The sequence below is a fragment of the Hylobates moloch genome, unplaced genomic scaffold (assembly GCF_009828535.3).
Source record: "Hylobates moloch isolate HMO894 unplaced genomic scaffold, HMol_V3 SCAFFOLD_4, whole genome shotgun sequence".
NCBI classification, from domain to species: Eukaryota; Metazoa; Chordata; class Mammalia; order Primates; family Hylobatidae; genus Hylobates; species Hylobates moloch.
Window position 1 is genome coordinate 85,283,764 of NW_026652279.1, and position 20,651 is coordinate 85,304,414.

General features: G+C 42.5%; 1 protein-coding gene across 7 annotated transcripts in view; it reads right to left on the minus strand.

Moving 5' to 3' along the window:
* Positions 1-9,554: 9,554 nt before the first annotated feature.
* NBEA (neurobeachin) overlaps positions 9,555-20,651 on the minus strand; it is a 736,578-nt gene continuing 725,481 nt past the window's right edge. For all 7 annotated transcript variants that reach the window (XM_058437671.1, XM_058437670.1, XM_032150485.2 and 4 more), the window contains 4 exons: positions 17,099-17,200; positions 14,714-14,910; positions 13,777-13,928; positions 9,555-11,389 (listed from right to left, as the gene is read on the minus strand). In XM_058437671.1, coding sequence (XP_058293654.1) covers positions 11,299-11,389; positions 13,777-13,928; positions 14,714-14,910; positions 17,099-17,200 — 542 coding nt within the window. In that variant the 3' untranslated portion in view covers positions 9,555-11,298. The remainder of the gene's footprint in view (positions 11,390-13,776; positions 13,929-14,713; positions 14,911-17,098; positions 17,201-20,651) is intronic.

Sequence of the window (20,651 nt, forward strand, 5' to 3'; positions counted from 1 at the left end):
CATCATGAAGTGGAAAATACATTTAATACCCCAGACATCCATAAAGTGGAAAAATTCTAAATCCAACCATCGTAGGTCGGGTACTGTCTGTTTATAAATACTCCTGCCGCAGATGCACCCACCTAGATCCCTTGCCTGCTGAGAGCTCCTGGGACTCTGGGCAGCCAGCCCCACTCCACCCTCCTTTGGTCTCCAAAACAATTCCCTGCAAGGGACCCAGGCTTCCTGCTCTCACTTTGTGCTTTGCCTCTGGGGACTCTCTTCTTTGGTGTCAACCCAGCAATGCATTTAAACACTGGTTTTTGTATTTGATCCAATGCAATGTTCTAGTTGTTCCATTTGGGTATGGCACCCAGGGCTTCTGGTACATTCCACAGCCTGAAGTAGAGGAGGCTTTTCTTTTTCTTTTGTTTTTTCTTTTTCTTTTTTTTTTTTTTCTTGAGACAGGGTCTCACTCTGCTGCCCAGACTGGAGTGCAGTAGTATGATCTCGGTTCACTGCAATCTCCTCCTCCAGGGTTCAAGCAATCCTCCCTTCTCAGCCTCCCAAGTAGCTGGGATTACAGGCGTGCACCACCACACCTGGCTCATTTTTGTATTTTTAGTAGAGACGGGGTTTCACCCTGTTGGCCAGGCTGGTCTCGAACTCCTGACCTCAGGTGATCTGCCCGTCTTGGCCTCCCAAAGTGCTGGGATTACTGGCATGAGCCACCGCACCTGGCCAAGGATTTTCCCAAATACCCCTTGGATAAACCACTTTTCTGCTTCAGTTACCAAGAGCTGATTTTCTTTGCTTCTAAGAAGCACAGCTGATGGAGGGCAGACCCTGTCTCCAAGGACAAAATCCTCTGAGTTTGGCAAATGGTCCACCCAGCTTCCCAGTGTGTGCTGGGCCTGACGTTCCAGCTCCCTGGGCAGCCCTCCTGGTGCAGCTCCTGAACCTGGGCATCCCCCGCCACCCCACTTCAGATCATGAAGGGTGGGTGCCTGGAGCCTCGAAGTTCTCTCTGCATCCTGCCAGCTTCCAGCCCTAACCTGGCACCAAGACCTCTGGCCATAGCCCCACAAAGGACTTTAGGACAGACTCACAGGGGGTTCCTTTCATCTATGCAACCCCAGGTAGAAAGCCAGAGCTTGGGGTAATTGCTCCCAGGGGCAGGACACACAGCAGCTGGGGCAGGGGATCCCTTGCAGGAGCTTTGTGATGGAATCTCTTTTTGTGGGCAGAACTAAGCCAGTAGCTTCCTGCTACCTCAAGTAGATGTCCATTCAGATCTCAGCTCTGTTGAACCACCCAGGCACGGAGGAAGAGTTACTTTAGTTGGGTTTAGCAGAAGTGTGATGCCCCCGGCTCTGCACCCACCCCAACTTTGGCCACCCTGGCTGCTTTTAGCCGCAGCATCCTGAGTCTGGGGACTTGGGACTACCTCTTTCAGGGCTTCCCAGTCCTCTCTTCTTTGGAAGACAGACGCCAGGTCTTACTCAGGTTGATTTTGGAATTTCAGGAACAAGTAACATTTCAAAAACATTCTAGACACTGAATTTATTTGATCAAGAGAGACATGAATAGCGATCATCTATGGTTTCCATAATTTCATTTGACAGGAAACTTTCAGCACATACAAAAGACATAACCTCAGAATAAACACAATGGGGTGATTTAGGCATCAGGACAAGCTCGCTGTATGGCCCTTATTTGTCTAATTTCTCATTAGACCAAGGGCATCTTTGTCCTGGGCCCTCAGATCAGGATTGAGAACAGCTGGTCCAATGACACAAGGGATGCTAGGCAGCCCACCCGTCTGCCTCTGGGGGAGCATTTGTATCTGCAGCAGGGTTAATTCTCTGTGTTGTCTTAACCAGCCACTGGGTGCCCAGATTCAACATTACCTCTGGATGTGTCTTTGAGGCTGTTTCTTCATGGGATTTGCACTCTGTAAAGTGGTGCCACCGCCAGGTGTGGTGGCTCATGCCTGTAATCCCAGCACTTTGGGAGGCTGAGGTTCATGGATTACCTGAAGTCAGGAGTTCAAGACCAGCCTGGCCCACATGGTGAAATCCCATTTCTACTAAAAACAAAAAATCAGCTAGACGTGGTGGTGCACCCCTGTAAACCCAGCTACTCAGAAGGCTGAGGCAGGAGAATCGGAGAATTGCTTGAACTGGGGAGGTGGAGGTTACGGTGAGCTGAGATTGTGCCGCTGCACTCCAGCCTGTGCAACATAGTAAGACTCTGCCCTCCCAAGTGTGGGCAGACATCAGCTCCTCCACGGAGGCCTGAATCCAACAAAGAGGTGGAGGAAGGAGCGAGCCGCCCCTTTTGCCTCCCACCTATCTGCTTGAGCTGGGGTATCTCATCTCGCCTTCTCCGGTGCTCGGACTGAGATCGACACCTTCAGCTCCTGCGGTTCTCAGGCCTTCGGGCTCAGGAGGAACCACACATTGGGCTTTCCTGGGTCTCCGGTCAGCAGATGGTGAAACCTGTCAGCCTCTGTAACTGTGTGAACCAGTTCCTCATCAAGCATCTCTCTATGTGTCTGTGTGTATGTGTGTGTGTACGTATATATGTATGTGTATATATTTATATGTATGTGTATATGTGTATATATTTATGTGTGTATATATGTATATATTTTTGTGTGTGTATATATATGTATGTGTGTGTATATATATGTGTGTGTGTCTATATGTATTTATGTGTGTGTATGTGTGTGTGTATATATGTATATATTTATGTGTGTGTGTCTATATGTATATATTTATGTGTGTGTGTGTGTATGTATATGTGTAAATAGAGATGTATTCTACTACAGCTCTATTTCTCTGGGAGACCCTAACACAGTCTTTCTCATCCCAAACTCCCCTTCCCCACCAACCCCCCTCACGGGCCTGCAGCCCTCTCCAGCCTTGTCCTATCTGATCTGGGTGTTCATTAGGGCAGGGGAGCAGGATGGGGACCCTGCCACCTACCACCTGTGTGGTTGGCCTGGGACAGGGGTCATGAATTCTTTGGGCATCAGTTTCCCAGTAGGATAATAGAGGCGAGTGGATGAGTTGGCCTCTGTGGCCCCTCAGTAACCTTGGGCTAAAGGCTTCTCTCCTCAGACCCGTGGCCTGTCACCGGGCCTGCCCCTGGGAGGCAGAGCTTGACTCTTCCCCAGGCCTCTCTCAGCCTGAGTGGAGCCAGCTCTGGTCTGCCCTTCTCAGCATTCCTGGCCTCCAGCTGCAAAAGCCCTTCTGCCTTCAGAACCATTCTTGGGGGAAGTTCTTGCCACCAGAGGGGAGGGAAGTACAGTGGCATACGAGCCTCTAACCACCCCTTTCCCTACCAAGTTTTTGGCTCTAGATGCAGGGGTGTCCAATCCTTTGGCTGCCCTGGGCCACATTGGAAGAAGAAGAATCATCTTGGGCCACACCCAAAATACACAAACACTAATGATAGCTGACGAAGTGAAAAAACAATTTCAAAAAGAAATCTCGTAGTGTTTTAAGAAAGTTTACGAATTTGCGTTGGGCTGCGTTAAAAGCCATCCTGGGCCATATGCAGCCTATGGGCCACAGGTTGATCAAGCTTGTTCTAGAGGCAAACAGGGAATACAGTTCATTTCTCCAAAAGAACAATAATGGCCAGGTGCAGTGGCTCATGCCTGTAATCCCAGCACTTTGGGAGGCCAAGGCAGGTGGATCACCTGAGGTCAGGAGTTCGAGACCAGTCTGGCTAACATGGTGAAACCCTGTCTCTACTAAAAATACAAAAACTAGTTGGGCATAGTGGCACATGCCTGTAGTTCCAGCTACTTGGGAGGCTGAGGCAGAATTGGTTGAACCTAGGAGGTGGAGGTTGCAGTGATCCCAGATGGCGCCATTGCACTCCAGCCTGGATGACAGACCAAGACTCCATCTCAAAAAAGAAAAAAAAAAAAAAAAAAAGAACAATCACTCAGAGAAAGGCCCGGCTGGAAAGAGAGCTGGCTTTCCCAGTGATGTCAAGTAGCTTCCTGTTTTTGTTTCTGTGCTGACTGGGAAGGCACGTTAAAAAAAACAGAACTCAATTAAACATAATGTTTCTTACTAGGTGGTAAACTGAACCAAAATGCAAATTTATGCTGCTGGCCCAGGCTTCCCCAGGGAGAACATAGATTTTATAGAAAAAGAGCTCCAGATCACCCTGGGAGGTTTGGCTGTGTCATAAAAACTCCAACTGAGGCCTGAGGGCTTCATTGTTCAGTAGTGAAATCTTAGTTATGTGGTACCTTATGATTTGCAAATAATGTGAAATCCACATTTTTATTGTATCTATTGTACATCGGAAGAAACTGAAACTCAGAAAGGTTAGAGGACTTTCCCAGTGCCACAGAGCTGGCAAGCAGGGTAGTTGGGACACAGACCCAGGACTCTAAGTTCCAAGTTGGCTATTTTTTAAGAGGTGGGACCTTTTAGGAGGTGATTAGCACATGAGGATGGAGCCCTCATGAATAGGACTAGTGCCTTTGTAAAAGCGACCCAAAGGAATTTGTTTGTCTTTTCCACCATGTGAGGACATAGAAGGTGTCATTTATGAATAATGAGCCCTCACTGAACACCAGATCTGTTGCTAGCCTTGATCTTGGACTTCCCAGCCTCCAGAATCATGAGAAATACATTTCTGTTGTTTATAAATTACCCAGTTTCAGGTATTTTTTTATAGTTACACTAAGACAGGTGCTAAAGGAGGGGTGTGTACAAGCTGTGCACAAGCCCAGGGTTCCTACTGGACAGTGGAGGGGAGGCTGCCTGGAGGAGGAAGCACTGGGGCCAGGCTGTCATCAGAAGAAAAGTGCCCATTGGGACATGGCAGCCAAGGTGGCAGACCTAAAAAGCACTGGAGAAAGGGATGAGTGGTGATGGTGGTCCCAAATTCAGATGATGGGCAGACAAATTCAAAGTGGTGACAAGAGCCAGTGCTTTTTAAAAAAAAATTTTAAAAGTGAACTTCTTTTTATTGAAGTGTAACATACACACAGAAAAGTGCAAAATCATCATTACACAGCTCAATGATTGTTCACAGAGCAGACCCCTCTCTGTAACATCCGTAGCTCTGAGACAGAGTCCAACACCCCAGAATAGCATTCCAGTACCCCCAAACCCCCTCATGGCCCTTACCAGTCACTACCTCTGGCCAGAAGTAACCACTGCTCTGATTCTTAACTGCATATATCAGTATCTGAATTTTTAAAAAACTGAACGGGTATATTTGCTTATTAGGAACAAAGTTGACAAGAGCATTCTTTTCCATGTGTGTTGACGGATGGAAAAAGCATTTAGTTGGAACTATATCTAAATGTGGGGTTATGGCGTCATACATAGGCTAGGAATATGCTTAGTTTCCTACCAAATTTGGAATATGTTACATTTTTCTAAGCAAGGGTGGAGAGCTGTGGGCAGTGAGCTGTAGGACTTAAGGGTTATTTGATTTGATCTCAAGTACTAAAAATAAATAAATAAATAAATAAATAAATAAATAAATAATAAACTAAATACAGCTTCGATCAATGTAAGGGGGAGAGAAAAGTATTTATTGGTCATTGACTAAAGCAAACATCCAGAATTGGGACATCTGTAAATATGAGGGCAATTTAGTTTCCCAGAAACTTGTGTCTGGCATACAAGTGCACATGCTCTTTCATTTCTTGTGGATTTATTCTTACCTATTGCAAACAGGTCTTCACTACAGTGGAGAACAGGGTTGCTAGTAGTCCCCGATTTCTTATTGACAGGTTAGTGACTCTGGAAGAAAAAGACTTTTCTTTCTGACTTCAAAATATAAAAATTTTCAAAAGGGTTCTCATTGGCCCAACTCAGGTCATGTCCAACCCTGACCAATCATCGAGGTCCCAGAAATGAAGGTGACATGGTTGGCCAGGCCTGAGTCCAGGAAGTTCCAGGGATCTGGTGGTACAACTGGCAGTCCTACTAAATCCCATGATGAAAAGAGAAGTTTCCCACAGGAAGATCCATAGCAGGTAAGTAGGGAAAGGGATGCTGAGCAGATGAGGATAATCCATGCTCACCAGACGGTGGGAGGCAATGACCATCTGCTGAACTCTGCTGGGAGCCAGGTGCTTTACTAGGTGCTTGGCATATGCTCTGTATTTTGATACTCAAAACAATACTTAATGTAGCTATTGTGCCTATTTTAACTGACGAGGGAGCCAAAAAGTTATTCTCAGAGTGAAGAGCCCAGTTATTGGATTTTGTTCTTAGACAGCTTGAATGGGCTGCGGTACCAGAAGCTCTTAACCCAAATCATCTGTCAGCTCCTTCTTCTTCCCACTGGACGAATGTGGGTCAAGAGCAGTCATTAAAATTTTGAAATATTCCCTCTTTTGGTGCTTATTGGAAATTGATTCTCTGAACCTTGATGGAATAGGCCCATGACTGAGGTGGTACTGGGAGCAGGAGGTTCCCTGGCAGGCACTGTCATGCAGGCTGGGAGAGGGTGACCTGAGGCTGTGGGGCCCTGGGGCAATGAGAAGAGGGAAGTTTGGGGGCTCTGGACCATCCCAGCCAACTTTGTCATTTTGCTTAGGGACGTGGTGTCTGTCTGCTTATCTATACATTCCGCAAATCACATTTGTTGAGAATCTACTCTGAATCCAACACTGCTTTAAGGATATAAGCTTCATGTTGCCCATGAAGCTCATAGCCACATGGAGGGAAGGACACGTGAGTTACAACAATGCACTGCTCAGCGCTGTGCCAGGCCCACCACCAGGGATGAGGAGGCTAAGCCAGTGGTCAGGGAAGACTTCCCAGAGTGGGGAGCCTGTAAGAGTAAGTAGGAATGTTATGATGTCATAATTTACTTTAAAATATCCGGTATAGACATGTGATGTGTTAATTTATACTGCGTTCTAGGGACAGCCAGTTGCCCTGATCAGAAATATACATTTCAGAAAGGTGTCATTCCAACAATCCAGCTTCCTAATCCTAAAGAAACTGGAAGCTATATGAGTTAGGATAGTAAATACTAGAAATGGCTTTTCAGCAGGGGAAATTTTTGGCTTCTAAATTAGTTTAATGGATAATAGAAATGTTCTTTTGTTGATGGAATTAATGACGCTAAATATACATATAAATTCAGTATATGCTGGCTAAAGTATTTGAACTTTTCCTACCTCTCTATAACGAGGGTTTAACAATCTACTGAGGCTTTTAGCACATACTCTCTGGGTGGTGCCCAGGGCTTGATGGCTTCATGATTTGGTTGGAGGATTGAGGCTGCTGATGGCATTACAAGGCTCATGGGATGCTACTTCTAGAATATTTGTGCATCTGCTTCAAGTGTACCTTTGGAAATGTAAAATGGTGTTGAGATCACGTAAAAAAAACAAGCTCTGGACTTCACCAAACTCACAGAAGAGTTGCGGGCACTCTTTTGCCTCCTTGCTAAAATGTGTTTCATTTAAATTTATCCTGGCCAGGCGCAGTGGCTCACGCCTGTAATCCCAGCACTTTGGGAGGCTGAGGTGGGCAGATCACTTGAGGTCAGAAGTTCAAGACCAGCCTGGCCAACATGGCGAAACCCATCTCTACTAAGAATAAAAAAAATTAGCTGGGCATGGTGATGCGTGCCTGTAATCCCAGCTACTTGGGAGGCTGAGCTGGGAGAGTTGCTTGAACCCAGGAGGCAGAGGTTGTTGCAGTGAGCTGAGATTATTCCGACACTGCACTCCAGCCTGGGCAACAGAGTGATACTCTGTCTCAATTAAAAAAAAAAAAAGGTATCCCCACACATAGCAGAAACTGTTTCTAAAAGTTGTTTTCATCATGAAATAGTGAAGATGTGGTGTTTTGGGGGCTACCTTTACCTGCCAAAAAAGACTGTGCATGACCAAATTGGTTTAGGTCAATCTGCAACAAGGCAGTAGGTGAGTGGCGCAGGCAGAGAGGGGCCACCTGGCAGGAGGAAACTTAGGGACTCAGGTGCAAGAGAGTTCTCAGGGACTTGGAAAAAGGCGGGTTTACTAGGGGTGTTGGCTGCTGGGGGTGGTTCCTGAGGGACTTCTGCGCTTTACTGAACTTAGAATTTATCCCTCCAATCAGTGTTGTTGAAAATGTGCCCAAGAAGTGCCTGGGGTGGGAGGGGGAGTGTTGGGACTCTAGATCCTGCTTTTAAAAATAAGCTCCCCAGGTGATTTTCAACCCATCAGAGTCTAAGAATACATTTTAAGCCATTGGTATTGGTTTTTCAAAGTGCTGGGGGGTTCTGGGGGGCACTGGGGGGCACTGGGGGCACAGGGCGGCAGGGAGGGAGATGACTGGATGGGTGCCTCCGCAGCAGGGCAGAGCATGGTTGGGAGGGGACAGGTCAGAGGTCAGGAGGTTTTCGGACAGTCCAGATGACAGTGCTGGAAAGGGCAGGGGCAGTTTCAAAAGATACTTTAGGTAGTGATCAGTCAGTTGGCTGGAGTGCCTGGCAGGAGGGCTGGGTGAGGGAGCCAGCAGGGCAGATGACTGACAGATTTCTGGTTTGGGGATAGGATGGAAAGTAAGAGCGCAAATCTTCCTTAGGCTACTGTTGGGTCTGTCCCTGTAGTCTCGGGAATGCGGATGGAAGCACGGCCTGCAGTTCTGTCATTCTCTGGGCCTGTCTGGGCCGCTGCCTCAACCACCCATGCCAATCTGTGTGACCGAATCCCCCTCAGCCCACTCGTGGCTGCCCTTGCTGGCAGCTGCTCAGCCTCTCCAGGTCCTCAGTCCCTGCCTGTGCCATGCCTGGTCACTGATGAGTTCTAGAAGGTGTGGTTTCAAATGAAAAAGGCATTATGTGATAACACTCAAGAAAGGAGCTATAGACTGGATTAAGAAAATGTGGCACATATACACCATGGAATACTATGCAGCCATAAAAAAGGATGAGTTCATATCCTTTGTAGGGACATGGATGAAACTGGAAAACATCATTCTCAGTAAACTATCGCAAGGACAAAAAACCAAACACCGCATGTTCTCACTCATAGGTGGGAATTGAACAATGAGAACTCATGGACACAGGAAGGGGAACATCACACTCCGGGGACTGTTGTGGGGTTGGAGGAGGGGGGAAGGACAGCATTAGGAGATATACCTAATGCTAAATGACGAGTTAATGGGTGCAGGAAATCAACATGGCACATGGATACATATGTAATAAACCTGCACATTGTGCACATGTACCCTAAAACCTAAAGTATAATAAATAAAAAATAAAAATAAAAATAAAAAGAAAGGAGCTACTATAACCTTCACTACTTAGTTCCTTTTAAATAAAATAAAGACAATCCCCAAAGTGGATTATGCAGAATAGACAATGAGGGCCGTTTCCTCATGGTCACCGTTGCCCCAAATCCCTGCCAGATGGCTCGGCAGAGCAGCTCAGGTTTCAGCAAACTGCAGAACCTCATTAGGACTCAATTTCATGTTTTTAGATGCTGTAGGCTCTACATCAGATGACGATGACTTCTGAAACCTGTATGACAACACAATGAAAGCATGCTAGTGACGTGTCCAGTGAAATCTGAAACAGTCCGTGAATTCTTTGCATATTTTATTTTTCTTTTTTTGATTTCCAACTCACACACATCTGGCATATTTTACATCTTTGCAATAAAACATGGTTACAATAGCTTAAGGAATTTATATATCCAAAATATTTCACCATGATCTCAAGATGAAATGAACTTGTCTTCCAGATGTTCAGTATCCTCCCAATTCTAAGCTACAAACTCAAGATATTGCTTACAGCCTGGTGATGAATAACTTAATCATTACGCTGATTCCCCATAATTTCAGAATTTCATAAATACAAACAACAATGAAGAAGGAATTCAGTGCTAAAACTTACTAGTACAAGGTGGATAACAAATAAGTAATCACATCAATAAATAATGATATGTTTCTGGTGCAAAGTGCCAATACAAAGAACCCATTATCTTGTTTTATCTTTTTAAATAAATGACTGCAAGTGAGTGTAAATTCTGAGAAAATTACATTCCTGTAACATGCCTCATAGCCCTACCGACACAATATGTACATCTATGACGATACAGTCACCAAATATACAAAGAAGAAACATGAAGAAAGTGTATATACCCCTGGGTGTATAACTTGATCAGTACAATGTATGGAAAATCATTTGATAGCCATCATTTTATATCATAAAAGATGAAATGCCTTAGGCTAAGAATGTGGCTTTCAGTGAGAATTTCACGAGAACCTAAAAGAATAACTTCAGTTATTGTTGTAATAAAGTCTGACTTGTTATTAAAGAAACTAAGCTATTCAAGAACCAAAGAGAAAAAAAAAGTTAGCATCAGATTATCCTCCCCTAATGTATACACACCAAGCCAGTGGGATGACTCTGGAAGAGATGTCCAGGTGCTGGGAAGTTATTACTACAGAACTAACGCCCATGACTCCTATTTATACAAGAAAAACCAGGACCTCATCCCTAAGCCCCCTTTCTGCTGTGTCTTCAAATTATGCAGGGTAGGGCTGAATTTTCTTTGTATAAAGTACCCAAAATGGCAAATAATGGCTTAGTATCCAAATGCTTTATGAGCAAATTTCACTCAGAAGGGATGAATTTAGATTAAAAAGTGCAAACTATATTTTGGTGAAAATGCCAAAAATTACTGATGGAGCCCAAATTCAACCCTTTCATACAAGCTGTGTCCTTGGACAGATCTTTCTGTTTCATAGTGTGAATGCACCTGTTCCATCAAGCCATCAGGAGTAAGGAACATGCAAGTTGTAACTCCACAATAAAATTAAGAAACATTTTGTTCTTTATACAAGGTTTTACTTTTACAAAAGTATCCCTTTTAAATAAGATGCATCTGATGTACAAAGTATCAAACGTGTTTTTTTTTTTTTTTTTTCTCAGCTTGAAAAGAGGCTGGAAATGGGATGCAGGTTAGGTTCAAAGCTTAAACTTTGTAACAACTGGACACAAGGTTCCTCAGAATTGTCAAAAGTCTCTTGTGACACATCCTACAACCTTTTCTCAATAAACAACAATATATGAAATAATTACCAAAACATCTCCTAATTCATATAATTTACATGATATAAGCTTGCTTGATAGCAGCTGGTGTTCAGTCGTGAAAAAACACACAAAGTAAAATGGTTGCTGACTACAATGTACAGCTATTGCTGGGTGTGATGGAATGTACAAACGGAGGTCGATGTAGACGAGTTTTTTCCACCAGAGATATTGCCTTTCCATGCAGCACTTGTGCTCTCAGCTTTAACTTGGCTTTTGGTTCTTCCTTTATCTTCAGTATCTGTTCTGATGCTCATAATGCCACCGATTAAAATCTATATTAAAAGCTACAATGCTACCAGAAGCCATGCCAGTGATCAGAGTCCTGGAAAAGCAGAAACAGCAGTTAAGAGTGATATAAAATCATTTCTGTGGTTGCTATTTTACACTAGACAGTATTGTGATCTCAAAGTTTGGCATTTTACACTAGACAATATCATGATCTCAAAGTTTCCCAAGTCTTAATTTTGTATTCATGGAAGTAGGACTGAAATTTCTTCTTGGTTCTGCTGAGAGGAGCACAGTTAGCCTGCACATGCCTGGACAGCCGGCCCTGCTGCAGAGCGTGAGGGGCCCACGGAACCACATTTCCAGCCTCCGCTGGGTGCCCCATTTCTCTCAGCAATCACACACATGCCTGTCCGCTGCCTTGTTTTGGGCATCTATTGGCTTCTCTGAGGATATCTGGCATTTCTTCCTATCTCTCTGACCTTTCTGTTCTTTGCCCCCTTGAATCACTCCACCTCTTGTCCTCTCGGTCCACACTCTCCCTGGACGTAAAGCCAATGACGTCTCTTTCTGAAGCCCCAGATGCTGATTTCCCATTGCCAAGTGGAGGTCACTGCCAGGCTGTGTCACAAAACCCTCAGATTCAACATGTCCACCATGAATCACTGGCACCTTCTGACCTTGCTGGTCTTTTGCTGGTTAAGTCACCTTGTCTCCTCTGCCTCTCCCTCCTGACTGATCAGCTGTTCAGCTCTGAGGCTTCTTTTTCAGGGATATTCCTCCCCAGTCCCACTGCCACTGACTCCAGGTTTCAGGATTTCTGCCCACATAAAGTGTTGCTTCACTTTTGATTAGACACCTCATCCAATAAATACCTTTTGAGTAATATCCCCAATATATGTTTATCAGTTTATAATTGATATGCATGCACTATTCATTATAAAACAACAAAATAATCAAATCCAAGGATGAGATTAAAATAGAAATAGAAACTTAGTATCTTTCCCCCCTCCATTTGGAGACCCCCTAATACTACTGCGACTTTGAATATGCTCTTCCATCCACCCCTCTCTGTTCATGCCTGGTGAATGGATGAGCATCTTCTGAGGTCTTTCCTGCCCTCCCCAGCCCTCAAGAAGAGTTAATCCCCATCCTTCTTCTGTTGGTCTGTTCTTGGTGCCCTCATATGCAATGATTATGAGGATCTGAGCTCTCTGGGGTCAGTTTCTTGTTGTGGATCCTTAGTACTGTGCATTGCACTCAACCTATGATGATGGCAGCAAAATGAATACACGAAAGAGCAAGAATATCAGGGAAATATTGAAACTGCTTACAAACACAAATCATTTCAAACACTCTAGAAACACACACATACATACAAATAATAACACAATAAATCATTCCCATTTATTCCTAAGTATGGGCTGCAGCACTTTGGGATACTCCAATAATAACCTTAAACCTTCTTTAAAAACGGTCTGGGCTGCAGACCAAACACCCTTTCCCAGACTAATTAGCTTACAGTGTTTTTCCTGATGACCTCGGTACCATTTTATTATATTGTGAAGGTGCTTTGTTAACTTTATTATGTCTTAATGTTTAAAATATTTTAAAACCAATACTGTTATGAGGAAAATTACATGTAGTTGGGAAAAACGTTGATTAACAAGCTTTTCTTATTTCTGTTAAATAGCAAAAATTAGAAATCACATGCCGTATTCAGATTATAGGGTTGTAGGTTATTTTAAAGGCTTAGGAGCTTTAGACTTTATATTTCTAATATTAGTTTCACTTTATAAGAAACCCAAAGGTAAATTTTAGGAAATAGTAAAATCCTATTGCAAACTGAAGAACAATGGAAATCATTATTAATTGATTAACATTCATATCAACTCTCTCCAAGAAAGAGTTGGATTAAAGGATTCACGTGTTTTAGGGAAATATATACAATAAAACAAAATAACATAAATGAGAAACAGGGAAATAAGAACATGGGGGTAAAGAAATTGTTCTGGGTAATGCGTGAGTGCGGCACGCTGTTGAAAGGGAGGCCAGCTACAGCCCACACTGTGCACTTTGCTGGAAACTGGTTAGCAAGAAGTAGGTCTCACACTGAATCCCACCTCTGCTGAAAAATACTTGTTTCCCTCACATGATATAAGCCAGGGTGGCCTGTCTGAGACTAGGCAGGGACCTGAGAACAGGGAACTTGGTGGGAGTAAGTTCTATGTCTTGGGCCCTTAAAACATGTCTGGAGGTGCCTGTTCTTCATCAGATCCTTGTCTTTTTTTCCTTCTTATTCTCTTTCTCTGTTTCCCCCTCACTAGAATCCTTACTCTTCCCCTCATTTTCCCCTTTTCTTTGCCAGTCTTTCTTTCATCTGGATGCTGGAATTGCACTCACAGCACAATTCACCCTCGATAGAATGAAGAGAGCCTTCAATGACAGTCCTCAGTGATGACACTTGTCCTTGACGCAGCTCACCTCTGGTCATGGGACAAGTCCATTGCTCTAATGCCAGCATCACATCCAGGGTAAATGTACAGTTGCTTGAAGTCACAGGCCTGCCAGACCTCTACTACCCCATTGTCCCCTCCGGTGACCAGGTTCTGGCCATCACTGCTCAGGAGAATGGCCTTCAGAAAAGGTAAAACAAAACAAAACAAAATAAAATACACAACAACCATTTCTCTCAATTTTTCCTAAATAGCCAACTGCCACTACTGAAAAGCACTCAGTACAGTTCCCTTATCATTATTGCCTACTGTCAGTCATTTGTCCAACTTTTCTCAAGTTCAATCCACAGAATTTCCAATGTGGAATTCATCGAAGTTCTTACATATACAAAAGATCTTATTAAAACCAAGATTAAATTCCCAAGAGAATATTATCAATTTAATCCAGGTAGAATTTGAGCATTAAGTAACATGTTTAGTTAAATCCTGAATATTAATATTATGGAGAATTAAAGAACAAATGGAAGAAACATATTTCAAAACAGTGGTTAATAATGACAACCCAGCAATTATAATTTATTCATGAATGAAGGGTAAATGGGTATATGTAATTTTTGTTTAGGGTTCTAAAGATAGAAATCTTTGAAAATAAACTCACTTTTAATGTTGTGAGGGTGCAGCACTGAAACAATTATAAAAGGAGTTTTAAAAACCCTCCTGAGGGTCTAAGCTTTAATCAAACAAGAGCTATCATTTCTGAAGTCCAATTCACTGAGTTAATTACTTGCAATTAAATGAACTTTGGGTTTGTTTAAAGTACCAGTCCACATGAAGTTATATACTTTTAATCTAGAACACATTTATCTGGATAGCACAGACATTCCATTATGAATTATTTAATGTAAAACAATCAGTCTTTAATGTCTTGGCTTCAGTCCTACTTAGCGCGAACTATGCAGATTTACCCGTGTTGAATCATTGATCTCCATTTGAGCCAAAAGTTTCCCATTAATGCTGAAATTACTGAATCGCCCTCGTTCATAGTATATGATACAGTGGCCTTCGCTGGAGACAGATATCAAGCGTGGGAATAAGCAGTTTTCTGGTCCTTCGAGGGCTCTCAGCAAATCTCCAGTGATGGTGTGGACAAGGCAAGGGCCCTCTGCAAAGTGGGGACATCAATGCCAGGGTCAGCTGGGGATGACAAACGACATACTAGCTCTCACCAACCTGAAAACCTTGCTGGGTGTGCACTCAGAGGTGACCAAGGAGGACAGGAAAGAGATAGGCTGGCCAGGCCAAGCGCTGATGTTACATTTCAACAGAGCAAAGCCAGAGCACCTGTGACACATCACACCCCTACGCTGCACACTTCCACACCAGGTAAATACTTGGTCTTTTCCTTTGTCAGGTAATATTCATAATAAAATGGTATAGCTCACAGATTACCTGAAAATAAAAGACTTCATGTGCCAGACATTTTCTCTTAAAACGCTTTTAGAAATTTTCTTGAAAGTTTAATAGAATTATCAGAACAGCTGCTCATTTTCTCAACTAGCATCAAAATGTTACGTGTTGCACCACATCAATAATTACTATCAAGTACATTTTACCTTTTTCTGTCATCTATACATAAAATGTAAAAGCAAAATTGAGAAAACTTATTAAGTATTTCAGCCTACAGAAAGATATTTCGTCTTTTAAATAAACGAATAGTGAGGCAAGAGTGTGAAAAGAGGGTAAGGAGTGACATTTGGCTCTGATGGTTTCTGGGTTTCTTTGCCCTTATAAAATAGTGTTGATAAAGTAAAAAATTCACTGATCAATTCATAAAAATTGGTCACTATAGTTTGGTATTATATATCTATTCCCTTGTCCCAAAAAGATCTCCACAAAACAGTGTATGAATTACATGTTTATTTTTAATTGAGCTGAATAGACACATATTTTACAAAGCAAGTGACATTATTAAATTTTGTCCTGATTACTAAAGTAATAGACTTGCCCTATAGAAAATTAGGAAAACACCAGCAATCATCTCTAACATCAGGCAGCCCTTGTAGGAAATGTCTCTTTCTTGGCGCCTACTATGTGTCACTTATTTTCCTTTTTTTTTTTTAACTTCACAGGGTAAAATGATATTACACATATTATTACTTTTTAAAATTAAAAGACCGAAAATATCCTATGTGTCCATTTCTGGGTTATTTATTCTTAGATACCAAAATTTTAAAAACATGGTGCCAGCCTTCAGACTCTATCCATTCTCTGTAGAACAGCTGAAATGAGCTCTAACAACCAAATCTATCAATTTCATCACCTCGATTAAAAAACTTCAATGGTTTCCTACTATACTCATTAAAAAAAAAAAAAAAATTGCAAATGCTTGTGCTCCAGGCCCCTCCCATCCCTTCAGCCTTCTCACTCCTCCAGGCTGTGGCACCACGGTGATACTCCAGCAGCACCCAGGGCTCCCTTCAGTTTCTCCAAGCATCAGGCTCCTTTCTGCCTGGGAGTCTTCCCACAGAGAATTGCTATTTGAGCCAGAACTAGGACGTAAGTTTCCTGACTTCCTGAAATGAAATGTCTTCTACAAAAACTCCAAAGAGGCTGGGTGTGGTGGCTCACACCTGTAATCCCAGCAATTTGGGAAGCTGAGGTCAGGAGTTCAAGACCAGCCTGGCCAACATGGTGAAACCCTGTCTCTACTGAAAATACAAAAAATTAGCCAAGCATGGTTGCAGGTGCCTGTAATCCTAGCTACTAGGGAGGGTGAGGCAGGAGAATCACTTGAACCCAGGAGGCGGAAGTTGCAGGGAGCCTGGATTGCACCGTTGCACCCTAGCCTGGGTGACAAGAGTGAAAGTATGCCTCAAAAACAAAACAAAACAAAACAAACCAAACAAAACCTCCAAAGACCCAAGTAATCTTTGTTTCCTTTCCACCAACCTCTACACAGCCCCTGGCCTTATGAAGAAAGGGACTTGCAGAGGGAGGGGGTCCAAGGCCATGTCTGATGAGTGACCTGACCCCCCACCTCCCCCACTACATCAGGGATACTTTCCTCTTGTCTTTTAAATGTCCTTTATAATGGCTGCGTCATACGAATACACTGTAATTTATCAGTGTTCTGGTTAGAACGCTGTTGACCACAAAATACCACATAAAATTGTATACATATTTTATATTAGTGCTAGTAAATATTAATCATAAATCTAAACATCTACAAATAACTTCGGGATACCATTTGTCTATGGGAAGCTTCCTGGAAGAAATAAACTGACAATCATGCTTAGTGTGAGAAAACGGTCATCTTCTAAACACTGAAAATGAAAGAAATGACTTCTGACCTTTAGCACCACTGATAACAAGCCCAAGTTCTGCACAGACGGAAACACAGACAACTTCGTGGTCATGGCCTGTGAGGACGGCTCTTGGTGCCGGATAGTCACCTGCAAGAAAACAGCAGCAGTGAGGCACTACAGACCAGTGGCAGGTGGAGAGAGCTACACCAGCAATGCAATATTCAAAAAATACCCATGTTTATTAAGGGCATTATTATTAAGCTGTGTGACCATCAGCCAGTTACTTAACCTCTCTGCTCTCCTCTTCTGTGAAATGCGCATAACTAGCGAACCTATTATACATGCTGTTTAGATGACAGGACAAGTTAACATATGTGACATGCTTAGAATATAACGAGAGTGGTAATGGCTATTCTTTTTCTTCCATTATTGTTATGAAACAGGTACATTGCCTGCTAAGGCATTTATCTGTGTTACATCACGTATTTATGGTAATGTTCTATGAGGTGGGAACTCTTACTATCCCGAGTCTATGGTGTAGAAACCCAAGGCTTTGCAAGGTGATTCAACTTGCCCAAGTTCATACAGCTAAGGGTTGGAATTGAACCCACTTCATATTATTAGTGCAAACCTAGCTAAAAAGTCCAGCTGAATTATATCCCAGAAGCATTTTCACTGCTAACCGCTTTCATAAACTGAAGGACTTAGAGAATATTATGCCTTTTGTAAAAAGTTATATATTTTTCTCTTCTTTTATTGGAAAGAAATGAGCTTATTCTGCATCACCCACATACGTTGTTCCGTTTGCGGTCTTTCTTTTCTAGCACTTGTGTTCTTTGTATGCTTGCCTGTTTTTCTTTGTGAATTCCTATTTTTGGTGGGGTAACCACCCCCGACCCCCCATCTTGTCTCTCAGAGAACCACCCTGTACTTTGGTCTTGGTGCCCCTCTTTCCTAGAGCTGCCTCCTAGGTTGAACTACTGGCCCTCACTGGGGTTGGGGGAAGTTAAATATTCCAAGGCTGACAGGTGCCCCTCCCCTTGAAGAGCCCCTTCTTTGGCACTTATGGGGCCTCTGGGTGCTGGCCAGCTGGACTGCTGCTCCAGTTCTCTGCCCACAGTGGCAAGAGGGAAGCCACAGAGAGCTCACAAGGAAAGTGCATAATCACAAGGCCTTACCCAGCAAGGCACCCTACGTCTTCCACTCTGGTCGGCCAAGAGCCCCTTCCTTAAGACCTGCCTATCTTCTCTTAAGACCTGCCTATCTTCTCTTAAGATCTGCCTATCTTCTCTTAAGATCTGCCTATCTTCTCTTAAGACCTGCCTATCTTCTGTCTCCCCAAGGATTTCTCAGTTTTATTTGCATTTTCTCAGACCCATCAGCTCCAATTTTGTTTTTGAGGCATCTGTTAGATGGAGTGTGGGAGAAGGGGGACAGCAGCTCATGCTAGTTTGCCATCTTCTTCTAAATACATGGATATTGCTATAATGTGTTTTGACTATTGGTAAAGTATCCATTTATAATGTCAGCAGTCCTGGATTTGTCTGAAACATATTTATATAATTTATAAAATTATGTTTCACACTGCAGGAAAAAGGTGAAAAAGAAAAAAAAAGTTTCAAAATGCCCTGGGTTCCCTGGTAAAATAAGCTTTAAGCATTGATAAGAGTTTTCCAAACAAAGGAAATCAGCAAATCAAAGAGATATCTGCACCTCTGTGTTGACTGCAGCACTATTCACAATAGCTCAGATATAGAATCAACCTAAGTGTCCAACAAATAATGAAAAGATAAAGAAAACAAGGTATATTTACATAATTGAATATTATTCTGCTATATAAAAAAGAAATCCTGTCATTTGCAGCAACATAGATGGAACTGAAGGACATGAGGTTAAGTGAAATCAGCCAGGCACAGAAAGACAACTGTCCCATCTTCTTACTCATATGTGGGAGCTGAAGAAATTGATCTCACAGAAGAAATAAACAGAATAGTGGTTACCAGAGGCTGGCAAGGGTGGTGGGGAGGGGTTGGTTAATGGGTAGAACAATACAGTTAGATAGACACAGTTAGACAGAAGGAATAAGATCTAGTGTTTGGCAGCAAAATTGGCTGACTACGGCTAATAATTTATTATACATTTCAAAATAACTAGAAGATTTGGAATGTTCCTAACGCAAAGAAGTGATAAATGTTTGAGGTGTTGGATATCCCAATTACCCCAATTTGATCATTACACATTGTATCCTTGTATAACATATCCCATCAATATGTACAACTATTATGTATCCATAAAAATTAAATCTCTAAAAAAGTATTGGAAAGATTTTATGTGTAATATCAGCTTTAATTTTTCTAAATGATAATTTTATCTTGGAGAGACTAGCACACTGGAAACCCCTGAAATTATACACTTAATTCATTTATATAAAACACATAGTTTTGAGACCTTTCCCTAATATGCTATAGAAAAAATAAAAAGCAATCTGATCCTATAGCAGGGAATTGAGAAAAAAATGTATAAAAATATTCCTTATGCATGTTATACATTTTCTGCTAGGAAATGAGTTTTTCAAAGGCTCGTGTCTGATTTAGAGAGTTTAAAATGTTTTATTTTTTTCATCACAATTTCCCCAGATCATCTGAATAAACTGTGGAACTTAACTATTACGGGGTATTGTTTAGGGCCCCTGAAAGCACTGTTTCCTTCTTTAAGTGAAAGGCAAATAAAATGCCATTCCAGGCTTTCTGAGTTGGGAAACCTGCAGCGGCGGTAAAGCTTATTTCCCATATTTCATTTCGTTGCTAGGGACAGATGTCACACACCCCAACAATCATTCAAAATCCTGAGAATATTCTGTCACTGTCACATCACAGTTGATGGATGCAGCCCAGGGTTAAAGGGCCCAGTGCAGAGGGAGGTGCAGGTGGACCACCCCTCTGAGGGCCACCGCCGTCGCCCTCAGTCCCACCACTGCCTCCACAGAAGCACTCACCGTGTGCTGGAATGACTAGAACTGATGAAGAAGAAACACGTCCAATTTTTAGATTCCTTATAGACATGCATTTGGAAACTCCGAATATCAAAAGACTTAAAATAAACAAATCCCATCCTCCTTTTATCAAAGGCCATTTCAATATTCTCAAAACGGATGATAAAAAAATATACTAGTATTAGATGCTGTTTATTCACATAGACAGGAGAGGTTTTTTAGTGAGATGGTCTCTGGCATTTAGAGAAATGGCCAAAGTAAAGAACTCATGGCTCTTATTTTAAACCTGATTTGTGGGACACTGATATTCAGGGGAAGCTGTGGTCTTTCTGATTTAGAACTAAACAAAGACAGACCTCTGCTCCACAGTGAAGAGGATGAACCTCCTGATAAAATCTGATTCAGATTTTATTTCTGACCCTGGGGAAGTCACTGCAGAATCATGGCAGAAGGTATTTTTATTCATGCTTATACTTAGATAAAATATAATAGAGTTTTGAAAGTTCAAATCCCAGAATAAGGGATTTAGTCAAAGGGTATGGTAGTTTCATTACTACTATGATTTCAAGATTTATTTCAACATATTATCTTAGAAATCTGCTGGAA